General features: G+C 39.7%; 1 protein-coding gene and 1 pseudogene across 1 annotated transcript in view; one reads left to right on the top strand and one right to left on the bottom strand.

Annotated features, from left to right (window-relative positions):
- ATRX (ATRX chromatin remodeler) overlaps positions 1–27,660 on the top strand; it is a 175,668-nt gene that overhangs the window by 81,061 nt on the left and 66,947 nt on the right. Inside the window, exons 10-12 of the mRNA XM_049767135.1 lie at positions 2,594–2,666; positions 23,884–24,011; positions 24,948–25,124. Coding sequence (XP_049623092.1) covers positions 2,594–2,666; positions 23,884–24,011; positions 24,948–25,124 — 378 coding nt within the window. The remainder of the gene's footprint in view (positions 1–2,593; positions 2,667–23,883; positions 24,012–24,947; positions 25,125–27,660) is intronic.
- LOC126000332 (uncharacterized) lies at positions 1,054–1,154 on the bottom strand (annotated as a pseudogene).

Here is a 27,660-nt window from a genome sequence, read left to right as displayed (position 1 = left end):
AGTTATAAGGTAGGAAAGTATTTAACCTTTGTTCTATTTCTCTAGCTCCCTCAAGAATAGCTTTGTAAATCACCACCACTCCTAAAATATGAAACTATTGTGTTATCATAGAGCTCTCTTGTTTTGGTCCTTTATTTAAATCTCTAATTTTTTCTAATTTTTTTTAAATGGGCCATCCCAACTGTACTCAGGTCTTATTCCTGGTTCTGCACTCAGGTATCACTCCTGGCAGGGCACGGGGATATTGGGAATTGAACCCAAGTAAGCCACATGTAAGCAAGCTCCTGAACTACTCTACTAATTCTCTAGTCCCTTATTCTCTTTCGTAACCTATGGCAGCTATTAACCTTTTATTCATCTCTGTTTCTGTTATTTTGAGATGGAATCATCAAGTATTTAGCTTTTAATTTTTAAATTTAAAAAATATAGGGGGCATGCTCAGGGATTACTTCTGTCTCTGCTCTCAGGAATTACTTCAGATGGTGTTTATGGGACCATATGGGATGCCAGGGATCAAACTGGGTTCAGTTGCATGCAAAGCAAGTGCCCTGCCAGCTGTACTATCCACTTTAGCCCTAGTGTGCAACTTTATGATATTGGCTTCTTCCCTTTTAGTGTAATGCCCTTGAAATCTTGGATATATATAATTCAAATAAATTCTAAACATTGGCATACTTCTCTTAGCATGTCAGCATATATAGTGTTAGAATTCAGTATTTAACTTTGCTTTTGATGTGATATTTTTTGTATAGTTAAATACATAATATTTTTCCAATTCTCTTTTTTTGGACCTTTCTTGATTGTGTTTGGGAGTTCAACCCAGCCAGTGTTATACTTTCCAGCTATATCTTCCCAGCCTTGAAATATGCAAATTTGAATCAAAATATTAAATTGTAGTTTTTTTTAGAGAAATATTGTTGATTTATTGGATCTGTGCTTTATTTCTAGCAACAGTTTCTACAGCTTTCAAGAAACAAGAGAATTCATTCCAGTTTGTCAGATGGATTGGGTTCACTTTCATTTGCTTTTGAATAGCTCTACAATGTAGTTTTTATTAATATGGAACACTTTACGAATTTGTGTGTCATCCTTGTGCAGGGGCCATGCTAATCTTCTCTGTATCGTTCCTTAAATTGTAGTTTTATTTTTATTAATTTTTGTTGCTAGAGATTGAACTCAGGTTTTTTATATACTTTATATATTTCTGATTAATAATTGTAGCTTTTATTTGGGGTGAGGGAGAGTGTTAGAACCATGCCTTGCAGCACTTAGGAGTTGTAGCATAAGTTAAAGCATATGCCTTACTACTGTACTAAATCTCCCAGAAATGTAGCTTTTCAAATAAATTTTTTTTTGGTTTTTGGGCCACACCTGGTGGTGCTCAGGGGGTTACTCCTGGCTGTCTGCTCAGAAATAGCTCCTGGCAGAACGGGGGACCATATGGGACATCGGGATTCGAACCAACCACCTTTTGGTCCTGGATCAGCTGCTTGCAAGGCAAACACCGCTGTGCTATCTCTCCGGGCCCTCAAATAAATTTTTTTACTGTACAATAGGTCTTTGAATAATTTGTCATTTCACTCATTCATTATAAAGTTGAGAAAACTACAATCCCAGCATACATTGCATCAAACAAAAGTTTAGGCCTTTTTTCTCACGGAGAACTTTTTGTTCTCTCTTGAACACATTTTTTTCTTTCTCTACCCTCAAGATTCTGTAAGAGATAGCATGGAGGTAAGACGTTTGCCTTTCATGCAGAAGAACAGTGGTTCGAATCCCAGTATCCCATATGGTCCCCCGTTTCTGCTAGGGGCGATTTCTGAGGATAGAGCCAGGAGTAACCCCTGAGTGCTGCCGGGTATGATCCAAAAACCAAAAACCAAACAAACAAACAAGCAAAAAACCCCAATTATTTTACTCACGAGAAATTAACAAAACTTTGCTTGAAGACCTATTTTTCTTTTGGTTTGTTTTCCTTAAAGTCACAGTTAAGGACATATGATAACATTGAGAATTTACTGTGTTGCCTAGCTTCATAAACTGTAGGTCACTATATATATATTAGGTTATGTAACTAAAGGTGTGAAACAAAAATTTTTGATTTATTTTAGTAAATGTTTAAATATTTATATATCTTGTTGTCATAAACAATTTTTATGGGCAAAAAGGAATCATAAGTGGTCAAAGTTTTAAGAAGCATTGTTCTACTTTAGGATAATGAATTCATATTATCTGTTGCTTATAATCTTAAAACCTTAATATTGCCTGTTGTTTTTAAACTTAAAATAGATCACTGCAAAACTATTTCAGTGAAAGTACTTATCTGTTGAATGACAAATTGGATGGGCCAAACTTTAAAATTCTGCTTTAGGAAGAACCTAGAAATACCTTAAGATTCAACTATTGATCATTTTACAATTGGTATTTATTAGACTATCTTGGTATATTTTCCCTTTATCATTTCTTGTTACTTGTATTTTGGATCCCAAAGTACAGTTCAGAATTAAAGGTTTTGCTTTCAGTTTTATTATAGAAAATTTTACTTATACAGAGAATTTAAAGCTAATATTAAATATACATTTTCTCTCCCAAGGAGATGAAGCCTTATCTAAATCAGTGCCTGTCACAGTGGATGATGATGATGACGACAACGATCCTGAGAATAGGTATGATTCCAACTGTACAACCTTAAAAGATCATAACACACTCTAGATATAGGTATCAAGAGCAACAACCAAACCAAACTGCATGTAGTTTGCAAAAACTTGGAGGTCCTGCCTATCTTAGAAAGACTAGACCATTCACATTTTTTAAAATTTGTTTTTACTTTTATTTTTGTTTTTGTTTGGGGGCTACCCCATTGGCGCTCAGGGGTTACTCCTGGCTTTGCGCTCAGAAATCGCTCCTGGCTGGGGGTACCATATGGGACGCCGGGGGATCGAACTTCAGTTCGTCCTAGGCTAGTACTTGCAAGGCAGATGCCTTACCTCTAGTGCCACCACTCCGGCCCCAAAATTTGTTTTAATTTATTTATTTTTTTTTTGGTTTGGGGGCCATACCTGGCGCTCAGGGGTTACTCCTGGCTCTGTACTCAGAAATCGCTCCTGGCAGGCTTGGGGACCATATGGGATTTGAGAATTGAACCCGGGTCTGTCCCGGGTCAGCCATGTGAAAGGCAAATGCCCTACCACTCATTCATATTTTCTAAATTTTGTTTTGAGCCATACTTGGCATTTGCTTAGGACTCACTCAAGTCAATCTCATGTAAAGCAACAACACTATCTGCTATACTATCTCTCTGTCCACTTGTTCATAATTATCTTACAAGTTTGAAGGACCAGACAGTTAACTAAATTTCAGAAACATTTAAATAAACTTTGAATACTAATACATTATGCATAGGACATGTTACAAATACAACACCCTCAATTTAATGTTTGAATGTGAACTGATGAATTTTTGAGAGCATTAAAGTTTTGGTAGATTTAAATGAATCACATCTGAATACGAGAATTGTTACAGGCATCTTTTCTCTATATTTGAGAGATATCTTCTGTTTATTAATAAATAATAATGGTCCTAAGTTAAAAAAAGTGCTCAGATGTTTAAAGTTAATAATTTTAAGGGACCAGGAAAATATCTGAAAATGCTGCAATACATATTTGACATACTCAGTGCCTGAATTTAGTCACCATCATTGTTTTGATCACCATCATTGCATCATTGCACCTTCTCCCCTCAGAATTGCCTGGTGAGGACCTAGAGAAATCTTGAACACTGTTGTGTGTAATACCAGTGGACAACCGGCTCTGTAGGACAGAGAATGGAATTAGGGACCAAACCAAAACAAAAGTATGGCCAGAACAGCCCCTTGGCCTCTCAGTATTTCAGGGGAGGGTGCCCTATAAGAAAATTGCTTTCAGGGCCCGGAGAGATAGCACAGCAGCGTTTGCCTTGCAAGCAGCCGATCCAGGACCAAAGGTGGTTGGTTCGAATCCCGGTGTCCCATATGGTCCCCCGTGCCTGCCAGGAGCTATTTCTGAGCAGACAGCCAGGAGTAACCTCTGAGCACCGCCGGGTGTGGCCCAAAAACCAAAAAACCAAAAAAAGAAAAAAAGAAAATTGCTTTCAGAATAAATGATAATTATAAAATGTAAAGAATTTTTTGGATTTTATTTTTAAGTTATTTTTGGTTGGTAGACCACACCTACCTGTTTTTCGTGCAAATTTCTAACTCTGTACTCAAGAATCACTTCTGGGGGTGCTCCTGAGCCCTTATTTGGTGCTGGGATTATACCTTGTCTACAGATAAGCAATTGAAGAATGACCAAGTAGTAGATAAAATTTTGAAATAATGGAGTTAAGGCTGACTTTAGATCTAACTTTTCTAAAACTTACATCATATTGGTTAAGTGCTAGCTACTCTGTGCCAAAAGTTTCTGATGTCTAATGTAAAAGTATTACATACATTTTTATGTTTAATTCTAGCACCAAATATGGTAACTTTGATGCTTTGTTTTTTTCTTTATTTAAACACCGTGGTTACAAGGTAGTTTATAATACAGTTAGACTTTTCTTTCTTTTATTGGTACCACACCCAGTGGTGCTTGAGGGTGCATTGAGAGTATATCCTTCACCCCATTGAGCCATTACTCGATTCTCTTTGATCACCTCACAGAACTTGGTTACTCCTGGCTCTGTACTCAAGAATTATTCCTGGTGGTGTTTGGATCCTATTTGGGCATATATGTATTCTTTTGTTTTGGGGCCCACAACTGGTGGTGCTCAGGGCTTAATCTTGGCTTTGTGCTCAGGAATTACTCCTGGTGGGCTTGGGGGAATCATATGGGATGCTGGAGATCAAACTTGGGTAGGCCGGGTACAAGGCATTTAATTTAAATACACTACCCATTGTCCCCATTGTTCCAGTCTCTAAAATTTTGGGGGGTTTTGGGCCATAACGAACAGTGCTCAGGGCTTACTTCTAGTTCTATGCTCAGGGGACCATATGGAGTGACAGGGATCAAAATCTGGTTAGCTCTATACAATGCAAATGCCTTATCTGCTGCATTATTGCAGTGGCCTCTTATGGTCTATTTAGTGCCAAGTTACTCTTTTTGTTTCCAGGTGCTTGATATTAGTGTTTTATTATTTCTCCAAATAATTTTTATTTTATTTTTCCCGAGTTTTATTATAACACTAATTTACCATAGTGTTCATAATACACTTATTTCAGGCATTAGCTATTCAAAAACTAATCCCACTGCCATTAGGATCTCCCATAACCAATTTCCCCAATCTCCCATCTCAAACAAATTTATTTCATATTTCTTGTCACAACACAAAAGCAAATGGAATGATAAAAACTTAGATCAGGGGCCGGAGAGATAGCATGGAGGTAAGGTGTTTGCCTTGCATGCAGAAGGACTGTGGTTTGAATCCCGGCATCCCATATGGTTCCTCGAGCTTGCCAGGAGTGATTTCTGAGCACACAGCCAGGAATAACCCCTGAGCACTGCCGGTGTGACCCAAAAACCAAAAACCAAAAAAACAAAACAAAACAAAACAAAACAAAACAAAAAACCCAAAAACCTTAGATCAACAAAGGTCAATTTGAAATGATGTGGTGTCAGTCAGTGTCTATTGGATAATGGTTGATTCTATTGAGGTGTCTTTATAGTCTTTGATCTGAAATAAATTTGATAGTTTAGCAATTTGATGAGGTTAAATTGCTGAGCTTGGCTGTTTCTGTAGGAGGATGTATAGTGTGATGTTGGGCTACTGTAGTTCATGCAGAAAGGGAAATCTACTCCCAACTTCTTTCTGAGAATTCCGCAGATGTATCAACCTTAACCAGTCTACTTGAGAGGCATTGAAGGTCATTATTTTCTTTAGTACCTTGGTAGAGGATCTGGTCTGATTTTTCTGCTAGGAAGATGGCAGTGGGTTCCTGAATTTTCTAGTGGCAGAGTGAATGCAGGGGACTTGGTCCAATTTTATTTCACAAGGAAAAACCCAGAGTTTTCAGCTTTATATAGAGGTGGCTCTTGCATTTGATTTTAATTGGCATGCTGGGACATTTCTATTGGAGGGTGTAAGGAATAGCATTTGACTGCTGTAGTTTGTGTAGAAAGGAGAATATGGCCCTCCCCTCTTTCTGAGAATACTCTAAATATATCATCCAGGACTGAACTACCTGAGAAATGGCTGGCCATTATTATCTTTTGGTACTCGGTGGATGAACAGGATATTTTTTCTTTATTTTCTGAAGCATCTGTTTCTTCCTATTCTGCCATCTTATCTTTGGACTTCCTTATTTAAATAACTTTATAAATCTGATTTTAACTTAATGTTGGACATCTATTCTTTAATTACTTTAAACACTGGCTACAAAGTTGTTCATGATTGAGTTTCACTTTTACAATGTACACTTCCTTTAACCAGTTCACATTTCTCATCACCAATGTCCCCAGTTTTCCTACTCCTTAACCCCTGCCTGCCTCTGGAGCAGACACTTTTTCCTCTCCTTTTTTCATTTAGTTATGTGGTTTGTACTATTATTAATGAATGGGTACCATGCATATGTCTTTTTTTTTCAGCACCCAATTCTTGTCCAGAGTGATCAGTTTCAACTATTATTGTCGTAGTGTTGGTCCCTTCTCTACTCTAACTGTTCTGCTCCACTGTTTGTGGCAAGCTTCCTACCATGGACTGATCCTCCTTGTCCTCATCTTTATTGTCTCTGGACAATATATCTTATATTTCACAATTTCTTATATCTCACAATTGAGGAGACACCAATTTTTTTAAAAATAACTTATTTCTGAATTATATACTCATACTAGATTTAAAGGATACTTGTTCATCTCCTCTCTAAAATATTTTCATCAATGATTAAGTATTTTGATCTTTTAGTATCATCTTTGATTTTTGTATGCAGAAGTCATGCATTTATGGTTATCTTATTTGTAATGATTTTAAAGCCTATTGTGCAAAAAATTAAAACAAAATGAAAAAAGTGTGTTTTGTATATAGTATTTTGATTTTTCTGAAACAGCCTCTTTGGAGGATGTGGTTTTTGAGCCACACCCAGTGATTCTCAGAGGCTTTTTAGTGGCTACTCAGTGTTTCTCCTCCCTATGTTTGGAAGGCCAAATAGAGTGCTTAAAATCAATTGTTGTTTGGCCACTTGGAAGGTAAGTGCCTCATCACGTAAATCTTCAACCTGTGAAACTATGTTGCTTGTTTTGAAACTTTCAAAGCTTACAGAACTTCTTAAAGGTAAAATAGTAGATTGTACTATGTATTCGAAACATTCTGTCACTGAACGATCCTACAAACAGTTGATTGTAGTATGAACTTGGAAGGTTTTACCATTTTTGAGATGGAACATACTGATTTGATTAAAGATGTCTAGTATTCTTTTTAGATTTTTATTTATTTGTTTTTGTTTTTTTGGTCCATACCTGGCTGCTGTGTTCAGGCATCATATCTAGTGATGCTCCTTGGACCTTATATTGAGAATAAAACCTGGGTTGGCTGTGTACAAGGCAAGTACTTTACTTCTGGCCCCTAGAAGTCCTTTTTGGTATTCATTCATTCATTCACTCATCCATCCATCCATCTAGTTATTTAAACACTGTGCTTTACCAGCTTACCCATACATTTCAAGCACTAATTGTTCAAACACAAATCCCACCAGTGTGACCTTTTCTTCACTAGTGTCCCCAATTTCTTACCCACTATGATAGCTTATGTCTTCGATAGAAATCTTTAACATTAAGTTGTTGGGTTTTTTTGTTTGTTTTTGAGCCACTCCCGGTGGCTGTGCACTCAGGAATAAATCATAGCAGGCATGGGGGTACCATATGGAATGCTGGGAATCGAACCCAGGTTCGTTTGGGTCCCCCCAGTTTGGCCACGTATAAGGCAAATGCCCTACTACTATGCTCTGGCCCCAACATTAAGTTTTTAATGAGTAAATTCTTTCATTTAAGAATGCTTATTGGAAACCAGTTAAATTCAAATCTTGTATTTGAAATGAGAATCCAATTTAAAGAATGAGACTATAATGTATTTGTTCATCATTCCATTAGCACAGAAATAGTGAAAAAATAGAGTTTAGTACATTTAATTTAATTTAATTTAATTTAATTCTTTCTTGTGTGTTTGGCCCACCGTACACAGGGCTTATTTCTGACTCTGTGTTCAGGGATAAAAATATTTTTGAAATTTGTACTTAAGTGACTATTCAATTCTTTATGGTCTCACTAAAGTTTATTAATAAATGGTATAAATCATCAGTATATAAATATCATTTTTTCCAGGAGGGGTTATAATTGTTTCCATATATATGGTTTTGCTTTCTATAATTTTGCCTTGTAGTTGCAGTTTATCCATTAATGGTCAACTGAGGTTAGAATAAGTTAAAAGTTGGAGCCAGAGAGATAGCACAGCGGTATTTGCCTTGCAAGCAGCCGATCCAGGACCTAACGTGGTTGGTTTGAATCCTGGTGTCCCATATGGTCCCCTGTGCCTGCCAGGAATTATTTCTGAGCAGATAGCCAGGAGTAACCCCTGAGCGCTGCCGGGTGTGGCCCCCCCCAAAAAAAAGAAAGAAAGAATAAGTTATAAGTTAAGACATTTTGGCAAGCTATTAAGTTAAATTAATATACTTTGAGAAAGAAAGCCATTCACATAACTTTTACTCCCATGAATTTTTAGACCTCTATCATTAGTTGATACTGATCTGTTGTTATTCCTGACATAAAATTAAGCTTTATTTGCATAACTGTGCATGTTTCTATGAAAAAACATGTTTATTAATATTTGATTCAGTCAGTATTATCTACTCTTTCATGGAGTAGTTAAAAGCTATCATTTTGTGTTAGGGGATATTTCTTTTTTTTTTTTTTTTTTTTTTTGGTTTTTGGGCCACACCCTGTGACGCTCAGGGGTTACTCCTGGCTATGCGCTCAGAAGTCGCTCCTGGCTTGGGGGACCATATGGGACACTGGGGGATCGAACCGCGGTCCGTCCGAGGCTAGCGCAGGCAAGGCAGGCACCTTACCTTTAGCGCCACCGCCCGGCCCGGATATTTCTATATATGGGTTTTTAGATCATGTTTTAAGTTTGAACGTGTCAGCACAGAAACAGTAGGAACAGCAGCAAAAAGCAACAAAAGCAGGGAATCTGGCAAACAGTTTCTCCAGCAGTTTTGTACCAACCATTCAGCAGAAGCAATCTATCAGGGGAAGCAGCCCATAGAATTTCAGTGATGAAATTGGCTTTTTATATGGCTTTATATACTCCTGGGCCAACTGCTCTCTAGCGGCATTTACAAGGGGGTAGCTGCCTGGTAACTGACATATTCACCTTTTGAGGCGACAGTATCCCACTTTTAGCTGACCAGGGGACATAAGAGTCTCTTTACTGATATCCCCTCCCCTTTCTCTAGGGAAAAACTTGGGGGAGTAGGTATAAATAACAGTATCCAAGTATTATTTTACACTGCTGATCAAGTTTCAAGTAAGTGATATCTGAAGGATTTCAGCTGATGATGTAATCTATTGGCACAGGGCAATCAGAAAGTCAATGGCCTTCTGTAGGTCAAAAGAACCAGTATCCCAATTGAAGAAGCTGATTCAAGTAGGTGGTGAACTGGTTGCAAGCAGCAGTTCTTTTACTCCTAATGGGAAGGCGGTTGGTGCTTCATTGCCTAGGAACCAGAAAAGAAAAGGAAACTGCTTATGAACAGTAAAAATAGCAACATATTGTAGATAAGAGGTTTAGAACAAAGAGAAGCTATTTAAATTTGAAACATCAAGGGATTGCTTTGAACAAAATCTTACTTTAAAGGTGACCTAAGGGTAGGAGAGTTGTTAACGTTAGACAAAAAACAAACAACAAAAAAACACCCCTAAGTTGCTCCTGGCTTGGGGGACCATATGGGACACCAGGGGATCGAACCACGGTCCGTCCAAGGCTAGCTCAGGCAAGGCAGGCACCTTACCTCTTGCGCCACCGCCCGGCCCCGGAACCCAGTTTCTTTTTGGAACTCTCCTCTGTAGAAATAAAAGCAGAGCCTTTCCCTCGAATGTTTAAGTTGCCTGCTACCCAATTTTTATCAGTTTTGACCCAGATGAATTGTTTGATGAGCCTTTACATCTTCTTGAAAGTGTCTTTCATCAGCTATATGGGGTTCTCTTTGAGGTAAATTTAAAAAGTGTAAAGAAAAATAATGTTTAGGATAGGAAGTCAAGCAGAGGCAACCTCCTTTTTCTGTTTTTTAATAATTGAATTTTGAGATTTCTATGAGCACATTCAACAATGATCTGTCCTTGAGGTCATAGGGGATAACAGTGATATGTTTGATTAGCCATTCTTTGCAAAATGATTGAAAAGTTTCATTAATGTAGGCTGGACCATGGTCAGTTTTGATGGTATTCAGAATACCTATGACAGAAAAATATTGTAATAACAAGGAACAAATGATTTTAGTTTTTTTTGGTTTGTTTTGTTTTTTGTTTTTGGGTCACACCCAGAAGCGCTCAGGGGTTACTCCTGGCTAAATGCTCAGAAATCGCTCCTGGCAGGCTCGGGGGCCATATGGGGTGCCGGGATTTGAACCAATGACCTTCTGCATGCAAGGCAAACACTTTACCTCTATGCTATATCTCCGGTCCCTTTTTAATTTTTTTTTGGGTAAGAAATTGCTCCTGGCAGGCTTGGGGGACCATATGGGATGGCGGGATTCGATCCAGTGACCTGCATGAAAGGCAAACGCCTTAACTCCATGCTATCTCTCCGGCCACCCAGAAGCAATTTCTATGCACATAGCCTGGAGTAACCCCTAAGCGTCACCGGATGTGGCCCCCCCTCCAAAAAATACAGGTTTGGGGCCGGGGAGGTAGCGCTGGAGGTAAGGTGTCTGCCTTGCAAGCGCTAGCCAAGGAAGGACAGCGGTTCGATCCCCCGGCGTCCCATATGGTCCCCCCAAGCCAGGGGCAATTTCTGAGCGCTTAGCCAGGAGTAACCCCTGAGCACCAAACGGGTGTGGCCCGAAAAACCAAAAAAAAAAAAATATACAGGTTTGGGTAGGGCTCTATATTCTCTTGGAGGATGGCCTGGTCCTCAATCCTGCCTCTGTACTGTGTAGGCCTCAGTGGTATTTACATGTGCCTGATGTGAAATGGAACCATGTTTCTGCATGCTTTCAGATACCCCTACCATCTTCTCTACCTCTAATGGGACACAAAATTGTTTGGCAGTCCTCGTTGGTATTTTCAAAGGCTACCTTCCTTATCAGATGTTGCTGGACCTCTTACTCTAGCTTGCCTTCATATTGCATCTGTTAATTTAAAATTGGGCATAAAGGGCCCGGAGAGATAGCACAGCGGTGTTTGCCTTGCAAGCAGCCGATCCAGGACCTAACGTGGTTGGTTCGAATTCCGGTGTCCCATATGGTCCCCTGTGCCTGCCAGGAGCTATTTCTGAGCAGACAGCCAGGAGTAACCCCTGAGCACTGCCGGGTGTGGCCCAAAAAAAAACAAAAAAAAATTGGGCATAAAGCTCTGTCACCCTCTGGAAGATTTTTGTCTAGCTGCTCTTGAATTCTGCGTTCACATTAATCCTCTCCTATGCACCCAGTGCTCTCTCTCAGACATGTGTTAGACTGGTCCTAGACAGGGTAAATTGGTTTTTGGTTTTCTCATATTCTCTCTCCCCTATCAATATGTTATACATCATTGGGACCCTGGACAGTCTCCTGTCAGATCTACCCAGGTGTGTAGTTTGGCCTTGGCCTCATCACTATACCACATTCTCCAATGCAAGTACTGGAAAGGGCTCAGGCATACTCAAACCACTGTTGAAATATCTAGCCACAAAATATCTAGCCCGCAAATCAGTGAGTTAAGTATTTCTTACAATATGAAGAACTGGGTTTGCAAGAAACACAGCCTTTTTGAAATGGGCAAGTGAATTTATATTCAGCCCTTGATAAGATGAATGATCACAAGGCATTGATCTTCTGGATTCTGACCGTATTCAATAGTAGGAAGGACTTTTCAGACTCTTGAGCCTGAAGAGATGTTGACCAGCTATCATTGGAAGTTCTGGAGTTTGAGTCATGCTTGGAGATGTAGACCTCTTTGGGCTGTCACTAGTAGAATCAGGAATATAATCAGCCCTAGGTTGGGTTTAAGATCAAGCACCAGGTTCTACTAGAAAGACACCTCTACACTCTGATGGTATTTTTTTGATGGAATCCTCCTGTATTGGGAAAGTGGGAGTAACACTTGAATTTCATCTAGGTCTTGCAGGGGAGCTCTCTTTTTTCTGTTGCATTGTCACATGAGGGACATAGAGGGTTGTAGGTGTACCCATCTGAGACCTACAGAGGGTAACATTTGCAATTAAATTTGGCTTGGTCTCCCCTCCTGGAGGTTTGGTCAGCCTGAGAGGAACTGAGATGATAATATTTTTTTTCTGGTTTTTTTTTTTTTGTTTTTGTTTTTGGGTCACACCCGGCAGTGCTCAGGGGTTACTCCTGGCTGTCTGCTCAGAAATAGCTCCTGGCAGGCACAGGGGACCATATGGGACACCGGGATTCGAACCAACCACCTTTGGTCCTGGATCGGCTGCTTGCAAGGCAAACGCCGCTGTGCTATCTCTCCCGGCCCGATGATAATATTTTAAGTAATTTGGTGAATATTGTTTCTTTGTATCATTATTATGTATCTATATTCCTGCATGTCATCACTACTAATAACATGAATAACAGTATATCTTTGAAAGACATGGAATAGGGTAAAATATTTTCTTTTTTTTTATTAGCTTTATTCGGTGGACAAGACTGAAGTCCAATGTCTCAGCATCAGTTCCAGCCAAAAAGCCCCTCGCCTTCCACAGACCCTTGATTTTTATTGTTTATTTTTAAAATAGTTTTTATTTTAATTGTAGTGGCTTACATATCGTTCACAGTAATATTCCAGGTACATATTTACATTTTTTAAATTTAATTATCTTTATTTAAACACAATGATTACAAATATAATTGAAGTTGTATGATTACAGTCATGTAAAGAACACCCCCTTCACCAGTCCAGGACTCCCACCACCAATTTCCCAGATCTACCTACTCCCAACCCTACCCACACCTGTACTCGAGACAGGCTTTCTTTTTCCCTCATTCCTTCACATTGTTATGATAGTTTTCAGTGTAGTTATTTCTCTAACTGCACTTATCATTCTATGTGGTGAGCTTCATGTCATTAACTGCACCTACATGGGAGGATGGGGGGAAGTAAGGGTTGGGACTGAGGCAGTAAAATATTAGAAATGAACTTTGTAGGGCAGTATCAAGGTCCCAATACAAGATGGATATTATGGATATATAGAATATATGCACACAATACTATCGATATGAAAAGAAAGAGAAAAAATTTCCACTTACTGTCCCAATATAAACCAGTGCTAGAACAGCCTGCCCTCCTCCCAGAGCGCATTACCATTAGTGTAGGGAGAGATAGGGGGAAAGCCTGTTGACCCCTGTAGAGTCCACCTAGACCGGTGCCCAGGGAAAAACTGAAGTCCAGCAGAGAAAAACCCTATACCTGGCAAGAGCTGGTCTCCAGAATCAAGGAGGAAACCGGAAGCCAGATGTCTGCCCACCCTCCTCCCCATGTACCTCCCCCTGGAGTACGGAGGGAGGGGGGAACCTGAGGACCATTAAGAGTCCACCTGAACCCACTTCTGGCCATCTGAGCTGGCACCCAGGGAAGGCCTGGAGTCAGGGGAAAAAGACAAGGACGGCTGGGGTCCTGCCAAGCCTCCCAGCACTCCCCAGGTTAGGGAGAAAGGCTCTGGTATGGGGCCTCTCCAAAGGGTAAAATTTTTTTTTTTTTTGGCTTTTGGGTCACACCCAGCAGTGCTCAGGGGTTACTCCTGGTTTCATGTTCAGAAATCGCTCCTGGCAGGTTTGGGGGACCATATGGGACGCCGGGATTCAAACCCATGACCTTCTGCATGAAAGGCAAACGCCTTACCCTCCATGCTATCTCTCCGGCCCCAAGGGTAAAATATTTTCATGAAATATCCAAGAGAGGGCTGGAGAGAGCACAGCGGTAGGGCATTTGTCTTGTATGCAGCTGATCCAGGACAGATGGAGGTTCGAATTTTGGCATCTCATATGGTCCCCTGTGCCTTCCAGCAGTGATTTCTGAGTGCAGAGCCAGGAGTAATCCCTGAGCACCACCAGGTGTGACCCAAAAACAAAACAAAAACAATCCAAGAGACCAGCATATATTTAATTCACTACGAGTTTAGGGCCTTGATCCAGAAAGGGATCATGGCTTTGATCCACAGTGTCATAATTTTGACAACTGAGAGGATCACCACCTGTCCCAGGATCCAGCTGTCAAGCCTGGAGAGACAGCCAAAGGCAACCGAAGCAGGGAGTCTGGTTAACAGTTTCTCTATCAATTCGCCAGTGACCATCCAGCAGGAACAATTTCATGGAAACTGCGGCCCCTAGCACTTCCTACTAGGCTCAATATACCCCCTTGGCAAAGTGTGCAGACTGGGAGCTAGCACTTCAGACCAGGCTTTATACACCATGGGTCAACTGCCCTCCAAAGGAGTCTGGTAACTGACATATTCACCCTTAAAGAGACAGTAGCCCATTTTTAGCTGACCAGGAGCCAGCTATTTGTAGGGTGTGTGTGTGTGTGTGTGTGTGTGTGTGTGTGTGTGTGTGTGTGTGTGTGTGTGTGTGTGTGTGTGTGTGTGTGTACCAGGCTTTATACACCATGGGTCAACTGCCCTCCAAAGGAGTCTGGTAACTGACATATTCACCCTTAAAGAGACAGTAGCCCATTTTTAGCTGACCAGGAGCCAGCTATTTGTAGGGTGTGTGTGTGTGTGTGTGTGTGTGTGTGATTTTTTGGTTTTTGGGCCACACCCGGCGGTGCTCAGGGATTACTCCTGGCTGTCTGCTCAGAAATAGCTCCTGGCAGGCACGGGGGGCCATATGGGACACCGGGATTCAAACCAACCACAGGGGGATCGAACTGCAGTCTGTCCTAGGTTAGTGTGTGCAAGGCAAATGCCCTAGCGGCTTGTGCCACTGCTTTGCCCCCTCTTTTATTTCTTGAGCTGTATTTTTTTTTGTTTTTTGGGTCACACCCGGCAGTGCTTAGGGGTTACTCCTGGCTCCACGCTCAGAAATTGCTTCTGGCAGGCTCGGGGGACCATATGGGATGCCGGGATTCGAACCAGTGACCTTCTGCATGAAAGGCAAACGCCTTACCTCCATGCTATCTCTTTGACCTGTATTTTTTATATTTTTTTGTATAGGTCTTCCACCTCTAGTTAAATTGTTTGATTTTTTTTTATTTCTGTGAAATTTTATTTTCAACAACTTTAAAGGCCAGAAGAAATGATAAAAATGAAGATAATCATAATTTAACTGATTGTTTTGTTTTGTTTTGTTTTGTTTTGTTTTGGGTCACACCCGGCAATGCTCAGGGTCCTTCTGGCTCTATGCTCAGAAATTGCTCCTGGAAGGCTTGGGGGACCATATGGGATGCCGGGATTCGAACCACCATCCTTCTGCATGCAAGGCAAATGTTTTACGTCCATGCTATCCCTCCGGCCCCAAATTTAACTGATTAATCAACTGCTGCTTTAAGCAATGTGTGTGATTCCATTTTTTTTTATTTTTATTCTGGTCATAGTGAATTACAATTCTCTCATAGTAATATTTGAGGCACATAGTGACAATGAGTGAGGGGCATTCCCACCACCAGTGTTGTCCACCCTCCACCCCTGTTCCCAGCATGCATCCCATATCTTCCTCCTTTACTCCTGTAATGCTAGTACAAATGTTCCCCCTTTGTACAGTTTGTTGTAGACTGGGTATGGATTGACTTTGTCGTTGCCTTTGGATTTTGTCTGGTCAGTTTTTTTCCCACCAAATGAACATTCGACTGTATGGCCTTCGTACCATCTGGGGGAAGAAGGAAAAAAGAAAAGAGAAAAAGGCAAGCAAAAAAGGGAGAAAAACTAGGAGGAGTCCATCTAGGTGTTATAAATATCCATTTAAAAAGATATTTATACACTTATTCATAACATATTAAAATATAATATATATTATATACTTATATATAAGATCTTATATCTTATTATACCAGAAAAGCAGACAGGAACAAAAGAAATTTTTGGAGGACCAACTTAACATACCAATCCTGAACCATCACGAGAAAGAAATGTTTTTTTATTAAAAAATTATTTTGGCCTAAGGAACACTATTCACATGCATCTTTTGAGAAAAATGTTTATTGGATGCCATGAACTATTTTATTTCTAGCTATAGAGGTCGAGTTTATATGGTTATCCTACCAGCAAGTTATCTGTAAAAGATTGCATGGCCCTGGGCCCCAGAGAGATAGCACAGTTGTTTGCCTTACAAGCAGCTGATCCAGAACCTAAGGTGGTTGGTTTGAATCCCTGTGTCCCATATGGTCCCCCTTGCCTGCCAGGAGCGATTTTTGAGCAGATAGCCAGGAGTAACCCATGAGAAACACTGGGAGTGGCCCAACCCCCCCCAAAAAAAAGATTGTATGGCCCCTATTGTTTTTTTTCTGCCTGAGAGCAAACTGTGCTTAATTATTAATTTATTATTTATTGTTGTTAGCTTCTCCTCAAACTAGTTTCTTGACCATTATGTTAATATGTATTGTGCATCTAGATGTTAAAAATAAAATCATTTTTAAAAAAACAAACCTGCTCTGAGACAGAGACAGACATGGAGACCATGATACCTTGTGGTACAAGCTCGCAATAAGTTCAAGAACTAAGGTAAAGGAAGGAAGCAATAAAAATTCTACCTTGGCCAAAAATAAAAGTGAGAAGGTTAGAAAAAAGGACCATTGAGAATGATCCTAAGATATAAAGTTCGGAGCCCAAAATAAAGTCTACTGTGGCTGAGCCTAACTTGTATAGATCATGCATCTTCAATTCAATTAGGAAAGTTTGACTTGATCAAACTTTGAAGAGATATGTGAGCCAAGCTAATAATGAAAAAATAAATAAAAAATTAATAGAAGGAAGGGAAAAAAGAAGAAAAAGGTAGTAAAACAAGACAAACCAGAAACAAAAAACAATAAGAGAGTATCAACAAGATTACAAAAAGAACAACACAGAATAAGCCAAAAATTAAAACCATCAGCTATGGAAAAAAAAAAAGAAAAGGAAAGGGAAAAAAAACCAGACCAGCAACTTCTTAAAAAAAAAAAAGGTATTTCTTCTTCTTCTTTTTTTTTTTGCATAGGCACGGTAAAAATAGAGAAAATTACAGCAGGAATTCCCTTGGCCTAAGAGATACAGGGTTTCTCCACCATTGAAGCATACTGCCATGGGAACAACTACCAGCTCTATGCTCACACATTTGCACATCCCAAGGTCTTTATGGTGCCAGGAAAGTTTCTACTCAGATGTGATGATATCCCACTTCTGTAGCTGGTGATCTTGTTATTTGTGTAGGTCATAGGGTGAAGACTAGGAGAGAGTTTTTCATTATAGTTCTAGGAGTTCAGTTCTCTCACTGTTGTTGTAATCAGTCTTCTGTAATTAGATGTCTTGATTTTTGTTCAGAATCTAGGACAGAGCCTAGGGTATAGTCTTTCAGCATAGTTCCAGAAGCTCTGCTCTGTCACAGTTGAAATTGACTTAATTTTCTGAAGTCTAATTGTGAATGGGATTATTTTTGGTATCTATTCTCTTTCATTGTTTATAGAAAACAGATGGATTTTGGTATATTAATTGTGTAGCCTGGCATTTTATTAGACAAGTCTTATTATTCTAGAAATTTTTCTGTAGTCTTCGGGATTTTCTAGATACACTATTCTGTAATCTGAAAACACTGAGAGCTTGACTTCTTCATTTTCTTTGTGGATGTTCTTGATAGCTTTATAGTGCGTAATTGCTATGGCGATTATTTACACCATTTACATTGACTAGAAGTGGCTAAAGGGACAATCTTGTCTTGTAACAGATGTTAGAGGAAAGGTTTTTACTTTTTCCCAATTCAGTATTATACTTGCCATGGATTTGTGGGAAATAGCTTTTACAATATTGAGAAAATTTCCTTAAAATCCCATTTTTTTTCATGAGAGATATTCTTTATTGGCTCTGGCCATCACATGTGTGGCCTATATCATAAACCTATTTAAGCATGCTATCCTTAGCTTGCCCTGTGTCTTAACTTCTTTCAGCCATGTCTCCTCCTCTTACCTCTCTATCGTGGCAAAGACCCTAATCCCCTGGGTCAAACGCCTTATCTAACCTTCCCAAAACTTCTCCCAGGAATGGGCAGGGTTTTGCAGGTAAAGATACACATAATATCCACCCAGGACCTCCCAGAAATGGACAAGTTCTTTCAGGTAGTTACACAAATCCAGGGTGGAGTCACATCTCCCCCTTCTCTGAAATATAAATGAAGCTTTTGAATTCCTGACTCCGCCTTTAGCCAAAGGCAGGTAATATTTTCAAAGCAACAATATAATAAAGTGAAAATTAACATACCAGCCCTTTTCAAAAACATAACCTTTCTGCAAAATATACCATACACCTGTAACTTAAAATTCTCTTAATGCTTTTTTTACCAAGCACTCTTCCGAAACTTTCATGTTCCTATACTTTTAAACTATTTGGGGGGGGGGGGGAGGACTTTCTGTTCCCATTAACCTTTCCTAAACACAAGTACTACAACAAAAAATGCAGAACATACATTTTAAAAAACAGGCTTAATACATTAAAATACACAGTAAAACATTAACTATGGAAAACAATAAAGCAATTTAAATCATAAAGAAAATGACTTAAGACATGCAGGCGGTTAGAAATTAGATCTTTTAGTTGGGCTAAGCTGTATTACTCCCCCTTTATAAAAATGTTTTACATCACAAACTAACTAAAACATCCCATCACCAACTATGAGTAAGATATGTGGCTATCCACTTAATTCTTCACCTAAAACCATAAGTCCAGACCCTGGTTTGTCCCACACTGCTCTCACCACGTGGTTTCAGTGCCATGGATCTTAGCCCCCTGCAGGCTGATTCTCTTGCGCCATTTCACCTTTCTGATCTAGAGGGCGGATCCCAGGCTTGCCGCTTTTGTCCTGATCAAGAGCTGTTCCTCCACTTCTCTGCCACAGTATGGGCGCTGCTGGCTGATCGTAGCTGCCTTTTCTCCCCTTCAGGTGGTTCTGTGGAAGCAGGTACCTCTGCCTCAGCTGCTGCAGCATATCAGCTGCAGCTTCTTTTGATGGTACATTTGGATATTCATAATTCAAAGTGATCGAAGTTAAAAGTCTAGTTAGAAATTTGCAAAGTCAAAATCCAAATTCAGGCTGAAGGTTATACTCATGAGTCAGTCCGTTTAGTGAAGCTTTTTTTTTCCTGGTACTTTTCCAACCAAAAACTTTTATCAGTCTCTCAGGAGGCTGAAATCTTTGGAAAAAGGATTTTCGGCAACAAAGTTTCAGTTCTGAGCCACGGATGGGGGTGATCCAAGTTTTCACCTCCCCAGTTTTAGTTGCCCTCCCGCCCCTAGAAGGGGTGTCAGCCATATTTGAAAATGGTTCCACGCGGGCCGGGGCGGCGGCGCTGGAGGTAAGGTTTTTTTGTTTTTGTCGATCCCCCGGCGTCCCATATGGTCCCCCAAGAAGCCAGGAGCAACTTCTGAGCGCATAGCCAGGAGTAACTCCTGAGCGTCACAGGGTGTGGCCCAAAAACCAAAAACCAAAAAAAAAAAAAAGAAAAGAAAATGGTTCCACGTGGCCGAACGCTTTGGGCTGACTCCATCTGAAAAGAGCCAAAATCAAATAGAAGAACAGAAATCTCACCATCATCACTGTTTTATTGGGTACAGGATTCAAATCCACCACATGTAGTAAAAGAGCCCTTAGGATGGGCTTGGATGGTGGATGGAGGCCTTTGTCCTTAGGCCCCGGGCATGTGGCTCCATTCCCCATTAACTGGCTGGTCATCATCTTCAGGTGCAGGAATCAGACTCACTCAGATAGGCTTCATGATAGATAACGTCTTTATTGGCCCTGGCCCACATGTGTGGCCTATATCATAACCAATTATGCTGCATATCTATTCAGTCCTGCATTGTATTTGTCTCTCAGCCACTTCTGCTTCTGCTACCTCTCCATGCTGGCAAAGACCTAAATTCCCATTTTGTTGATAATTTTTATCATGAACAGGTACTGGTATTGTCATGTGCTTTCTGTCCATCTGTTGATGTGAACATATTATTTGTTCTTAATATGGCCTATTAAATTGATTAACTTGCATATGTTAAACCATTCTTATATCTCTGGGATAAATCTTATTTGGTCATGGTGTATAACCATCTTCATGAGTTTACTAGTATTTTTTTGAGGATCTTTACATCGCTATTCATCAAGGATATAGGCTGTAATTCACTTTTTGTGCTCTTGGTTTGCTTTCATTATCAGGATAATGTTATCTTCATATAAACGATTTGGGTGTGTTTCTGTTTCTTCAGGTTCCTGGAAGAGCTTGAAAAGGATTGCCATTAGTTCCTCTTTGAAAGTTTAAAAGGATTCACTAGTCAGGTTACTTGGGCCTAGAATATTACCTTTTGACTACCATTTCAATTTCCTTAATAGTGATTAGTCAGCTAATGTGTTCCAGATCATCTTGGTTCAACCTTTGGAGGTTAAAGGTGTCTTAAGAATTCATCCATTTCTTCCATTTTCTCATGTGTTGTGCAAAAGAATTTTTTTTGGGCCACACCTGGTGATGCTCAGGGGTTACAATGGGCTCAGAAATAGCTCCTGGCTTGGGAGACCATCTGGGAGGCCGGGGGATCTAACCTTGATCCATCCTAGGTTAGTGCATGCAAGGCAAATGCCCCACTGCCTGCGCCACTGCTCCGCCCCCAGAAAGGATTCTTAAAATAATCACTCACTTGAATTTCTGTGGTATCTGTAGGGACATCCCCATTTTTATTTCTGATTTTTTGATTATCTCCCCCCTTTTTTTGTGAGTCTTGCTAATGGTTTATTGATATTATTTATTTTTCCAAAGAGCCAACTCATTCTCTAATTAATCTTTGGATTTTTGGGACGTGTTTATTAGTTCATTAACTTTTTCTCTAACCTTTTAATTAATTATTTTTCTGTCTGCCTACTTTTCGCTTATTTTGTTCATCATTTTCTTTTTTTTTTCTTTTCGTTTTTTGGGCCACACCCGGTGGTGCTCAGAGGTTACTCCTGGCTATCTGCTCAGAAATAGCTCCTGGCAGGCACGGGGGACCATATGGGACACCGGGATTCGAACCAACCACCTTTGGTCCTGGATCGGCTGCTTGCAAGGCAAACGCCGCTGTGGTATCTCTCTGGGCCCTTGTTCATCATTTTCTGTTAGTGTTTGGCCCGGAGCAATAGGAGAGTGTCAGTAAAACGTAGCAGGACCAGACTGTCCAGTAATAGTCCAGCAGGGACCGTTCAATGGGAGCAGTCAGGAAGGGATGGTGGTTGCAGAGTCTACTTACCCTCAGAACTTCAACCCTGGGCCCACTGTCCTCTGGTAGCAGTAACAAGGGGCTGGCTTCTGATAACTGACCTAGTCACCCTTACAGTAACACCATTATGGCTAACCCTAGTTACCTTACAGTAACACTTTTATGACTAACCCCAGGCTATTCATTTCCCTGGGTTTTTTTATAGTTGTGTATTTTTTTACTTTTTACTTTTTTTTTTTACTTTTTTCTTTTTTATTGGTATCATCTGTCTTTGTCTTTGTCTTTTCCTTCCCATTCTGTTCAAGTTGCCGTGAACTCTGCAGGATTTAAATTATCTTAGTTGTGTTTTTTTGTTTTTGTTGTTGTTGTTTTGTTTAATTTTTTAATTTTGAATTATGAGAACAAAGATGCAAAGAAAGAGGACAAGGTAAAGTTACAGTGGAAGGACAATCACCCATAACATAATTCTCAGAAGAAGTCCCCTTGCTGATATCTGAACTTTGAACTTTCAGCCAGAGAACATTAAGATAAATAAAACAGAATCCATGTACAATAACTTTGTCCCTCAAGTCCCCAGATTGTAACACATAATAATATTTCTTAACAGCACACAGGCAATCTAAAGCCATAGAACTTACGTAACTCCTTAAACATTAGAGGCATAGTATTTTTTTTATCATTTTATTTATTTATTTATTTTTATTTAAACACCTTGATTACATACATGCTTGTGTTTGGGTTTCAGTCATGTAAAGACCACCACCCATCACCAGTGCAACATTCCCATCACCAATGTCCCAAGTCTCCCTCCTCCCCACCCGACCCCCGCCTGTACTCTAAACAGGCTCTCAATTTCCCTCATACATTCTCATTATTAGGACAGTTCAAAATGTAGTTATTTCTCTAACTAAACTCATCACTCTTTGTGGTGAGCTTCCTGAGGTGAGCTGGAACTTCCGGCTCTTTTCTCTTTTGTGTCTGAAAATTATTATTGCAAGAATGTCTTTCATTTTTCTTAAAACCCATAGATGAGTGAGACCATTCTGCGTTTTTTTTTCCTCTCTCTCTCTCTCTCTGGCTTATTTCACTCAGGATAATAGATTCCGTGTACATCCATGTATAGGAAAATTTCATGACTTCATCTCGAGGCATAGTATTTTTTACATTTCCATGTACATGCATTTTAGCTTAAGTTAACCTCAAATTTTAAGTGGTTTTTTTTTAAGGATTAGAGTCAAAGGAGCACAGTGAAAACGGTGTTAGAGTGGCAATTGTTATTTACATAGGTCCACCAAAATATGAGGGGCATGGAAAGGAATAACCTTGGCCTAAATACAAAGAGATCCTACCCCTGAAGTTTCCTGGCATAAGACCAACTCTAGGCTCTAGGCAAGTTATAGTCCAATCCAAGACATTGTCGTAGTGCCAACACACTTTTCACACAGTCTCTGTTGTTGGTATCATGTTTCTGTATTAAAGATCCTGGAATCTGCATATCCTACATTGAAGTCAGGATGTGGAGCATCCTCTCGTTTCACCTCGCCATTAAAGGGCAATGCAGAAGTTGTTGATTTTTTTATGTCAAATCCAGTGGCACTTTGCTTAGAAATTACTTCTGGCAGGCTCAGTGGACCATATGGGATGCCTGGCATCAAATCCTGGTTAGCTGTGTGTGCAAGGCAAACACCCTACTCACTGTGCTATTGCTTCGTCCCCGCTCACTATTTTTTAATAAAGTTTTATTTGCATATTGATTTTCTAAGAATATTCCTTGCTGTTGGTCAAAACTGAATATTCCTAGTATTCTTCAAAATAGCAGTTTATTCTTTAGTTTCTTTCTAACATCGCAATTGAATGTTAATAGTAGAGTTAGTATTAGATAAGAGTGTTCAAAGTTCTGATTGATTAAAATCATTAGTGGAAGTGTCCCTGGGAAATTTCAGTATATAGAATTGTGGGGAAACTGAGTGTTAATAACATTTTCAAAAGTCTCAGTTGGTAATTTAGGCTGAAACATGGTATTGGTTATCTTTCCTTTTTTAATGTTTATTTAATCATATTTTAGTTTTTGAGCCAACTTAGTGATGCTCCTAGCTCTGTGATCAGGTGTCACTCCTGTAAGGGACTCAGGAGACCATTTAGGATGCCAGGGATTGATCCTTGGTTGGCTGTGTACAAGGCAAGCATCCTATCTGCTGTGCTTTCTTTCCTGTCTTCTTTTTAAAAACATAAAATTTATTGGCACGTCGATTTACAATTCTGTTTGTTTTAATTTAGTTATGTTTTGCCACTAAGTTTTTTTTTATTGTGTTCTTACTCCAGGATTGCCAAGAAGATGCTTTTAGAAGAAATCAAAGCCAATCTCTCTTCTGATGAAGATGGATCTTCAGATGATGAAGGTGAAGTAAGAAAAAAAAGACCTGGAAAACAAAATGAAGAAAACATTGAGGGTGAGCTTCTGAAAGAAGTATAAGATACTGTAATTTGATCATTTTCTAGTCTTTGACATCTAGTACTATCTAATTCTGACTTTTATATGCATCTTACCATGAATTCTCTTTTGTACATTCATTAAGTGAAATGAATGACATGTACTATCTTTGATTCTTTAGAGTATCTGCTATTTACTATTCATGTTTAGTTCTTTTTTTTTGTTTTTTTTGTTTTTGTTTTTTTGGGCCACACCCGTTTGACGCTCAGGGGTTACTCCTGGCTATGTGCTCAGAAATCGCCCCTGGCTTGGGGGGACCATATGGGACGCCGGGGGATCGAACCTCGGTCCGTTCCTTGGCTAGCGCTTGTAAGGCAGACACCTTACCTCTAGCGCCACCTTCCCGGCCCCTCATGTTTAGTTCTTCAGTACCTGGAAACATGATTTTACAGAAAACTACCTTATTCCTTTAATGAAATGATAATAATTATTATAAAAATAATATTGAAGAGTAGCAGTAGATACATTTTTAAAGTAAAAGCAGGTTATAATTGGAAATGTAGATGAAGGAATATGAGGAAGAGAGGCTAACATACTCTAGAGAGAACACAGGTTTCTCCTAAGGTAGAGAGAGCCCCTGTTGTCGTCCAAGAGTTAAAGTTGGAAAAGATAAAAGTATAGGGGAGATGTGGGCAACATTTGATTGGGCACTATGCAGTCAAACACACATATAGACACATGGTCTAAGGGAGCATGTGTGTGCCTAGATAAGGTTTATTTTTTGTATTATATTGCTGTTACCAGTGTGCTTCAGTAGATCAGACCTATACAAGATAAGGAAGTTGTGATATTTCCTTAAGATTCATGTTAATTTTCAATAAAATTGTTTTGTAAAACTGTTTAAAATAGAAATGTTTGAAGATTTTGTTATATATATATTTATTTTTTAATTTAGAAACAAAAAGTCAAGTCAATCCTGAATCAGATTCAGACTCTGAAGAATCTAAGAAACCAAGATACAGACATAGGCTTTTGAGACACAAGCTGACTGTGAGTGATGGAGAATCTGGAGAAGAAACAAAGACAAAATATAAAGAACACAAAGAAGCAAAAGTCAGAAATAGGAGGAAGGGTAAGATACTTCTCGTTTTGAGTATAAAGAGCAATATTGATTTTATAAACTTACTACAATAATGAAGTTCTGTATGTCTTTTCTAATAGTATACTAATGATATAAGTTAATGTAGGCAATAAGGCAACAGTTATTTTCTAATGCTAGAAATAAATAAATTAGGAAGCTAACCCTGAAAGTTTGAGAAAGGAAATAATGTTGGCAGAGTGTTTCTGTATGGGAGAGCTCATAAGCAATGCTTAGAAACCTCGGGTCACTCAGTTCCTGTGGTATTCATTATGGCTGGTGGGCCTGAGAGAATCATTTTTGCTGTGGCAACAAGCAGCTGGACGTCAGTATTTCTGGGGACAAATAAGGCACATCTATTAGTGTTGGGGTGCTTTGCACCTGTAAAGGTATATGCTCCTTCCCTTAGAGCTATCTCCTTTTGCCTACATTTTAAATAACACCATGATTCACAAAGTTGTTTATAAAGTAGTTGTTTTAGGAATATGACCTTTGAATGCTAATCCCACTGCTGGTGTGACTTTGTCTCTACCATTGTCCCAAATTTCTCTCACAGCTCCCAAGACTGCCCCTTAGCAGGCACCTAAGAATTTTTTTTTGGTTTTTGATTTTTGGGTCACACCTGGCAGTGCTCAGGGTTTACTCCTGGCTCTAGGCTTAGAAATCACTCCTGGCAGGCTCGGGGGACCATATGGGATGCCGGGATTCGAACCACTGTCCTTCTCTATGGAAGGCAAACATCCTACCCCATGCTATCTCTCTGGCCTCCAATTTTTTTTAATAATTTTATTTAGTATTCAGTGCTACAATATAATGGCAAATAAAATTATCAGAAAATTGATCAATATGAGCTGGACAGCTGGTAGGGCATTTGCCTTGCACACAGCCAACCCAGGTTCAATCCCCAACATTCCATGTGGTTCCCCAAGCTTGCAAGGAGTGATTTCTGAGTAAAGAGCCAGGAGTAACCCCTGAGTGCCACCATGTGTGGCCCCAGAACTACACCTACCCACAGAAGAAAATAGATCAATAATAGTCAACTTATGATGATTGTTATATCTCTCAATGATATTCTTAAAAGTTATTGTCTAAGTTTTTCCTGAGTTGGTTGATGCTATTTGAGCCTTTTGTGTTTTATTTTCATTCATTGAGATTGGAAGATATAACAATCTTTTGTTTTTGGACCACACCCAGTGATACTCGGCTTACTCCTGGCTCTGCGGTCAGAAATTGCTCCTGGCTTGAGGGACCATATGGAATGCCCTACCGCTGTGCTACTGCTCCTGTTCCGAGATGTTCATTTTATGTTTCAAATTGTTTTAGCTGTAGGGTTGGAGAAGGGCACTATGGTTTGGGCATTTTCCTTATCTGTGGCTGAGTAGCTGACAGGTTCAGTTTCTGTCATCCCACATCTTCCCCCAGCACTGCCAGCACTGCTAGGTGTGGTCTAAAATTGTTTTAGCTTTTGATATTTGTAGCTCTGTTAATTTGAGTATTTCTTACATTAGTTTTGAGCAGTGCCTTCTGGCACTATTTGCATTTTATTTTTTTTGTTTAGTATATTTATTTTTTGAAAGGTGGATTTGGTCTACACCTAGCAGCACTCAAAACTTAGTCCTAGATCTATACTCAGGGATCATTCCTGGAGGTGCTTAGAGCACTGTACATGCTCAAGGGATTGAATTTGTGTTGGCCATGTGCAAAGCAAAAATGCCATAAACCCTGTACTATCTCTGTTGCCCTTCTGGAGGTTTTTTTTTTTTTTTTTTTTTTTTTTTTTTGGTTTTTGGGCCACACCCGGTGACGCTCAGGGGTTACTCCTGGCTATGCGCTCAGAAGTCGCTCCTGGCTTGGGGGACCATATGGGACGCCGGGGGATCGAACCGCGGTCCGTCTCCTAGGCTAGCGCAGGTAAGGCAGGCACCTTACCTCGAGCGCCACCGCCCGGCCCCCCTTCTGGAGTTTTTAAATGTTTGTGTCACAGTTAGAAATTTTAGTATAGAAAAATAAAAAAGATAATTCCTTTGATATACTCTTCTTGAACACTTTGCTGTGTCTAGAAATGGAGTTCTCCCCTGAGTTTAGATTTCAGCACCCAATGTGCCCTGTATAATTTTATTAGAATTAAGTTTTCTTTTCTGTCAGAACCAACAAAGAAAAGAGGCTGTAGATGTGACTCACATGGCCTTGGATTTATGTTTCTTGCCTATATAATGCTCTGAATTCAGTCCTTGACACTATATACCCTTTGTAGCTAGCACCACCTAGTATGGCCCCTTTGAGATCCAAACACTGCAAAATGTGGTCTACCAACAAAACAAACAAAAAAATAGGAAAAGTATATCCATGATACTCATTGTCTTTCCTCAATTCCTCAGTTTTAAATAGGATGCTATAATGAGTTTTATAATGTAAGCCTACAGTCTACCTCTTATTGTTTCCGTTTTAGAATTCATATGTTTTATGTTTGTTTTTGTTTTCACCTAGCCATGTTCAGAGGATATAGCAGGCTTGGGAGTTGCTCTCAGGA

This window comes from Suncus etruscus, chromosome X, assembly GCF_024139225.1.
Source record: "Suncus etruscus isolate mSunEtr1 chromosome X, mSunEtr1.pri.cur, whole genome shotgun sequence".
NCBI lineage: Eukaryota > Metazoa > Chordata > Mammalia > Eulipotyphla > Soricidae > Suncus > Suncus etruscus.
This window is presented reverse-complemented; position numbering and strand designations above follow the sequence as displayed.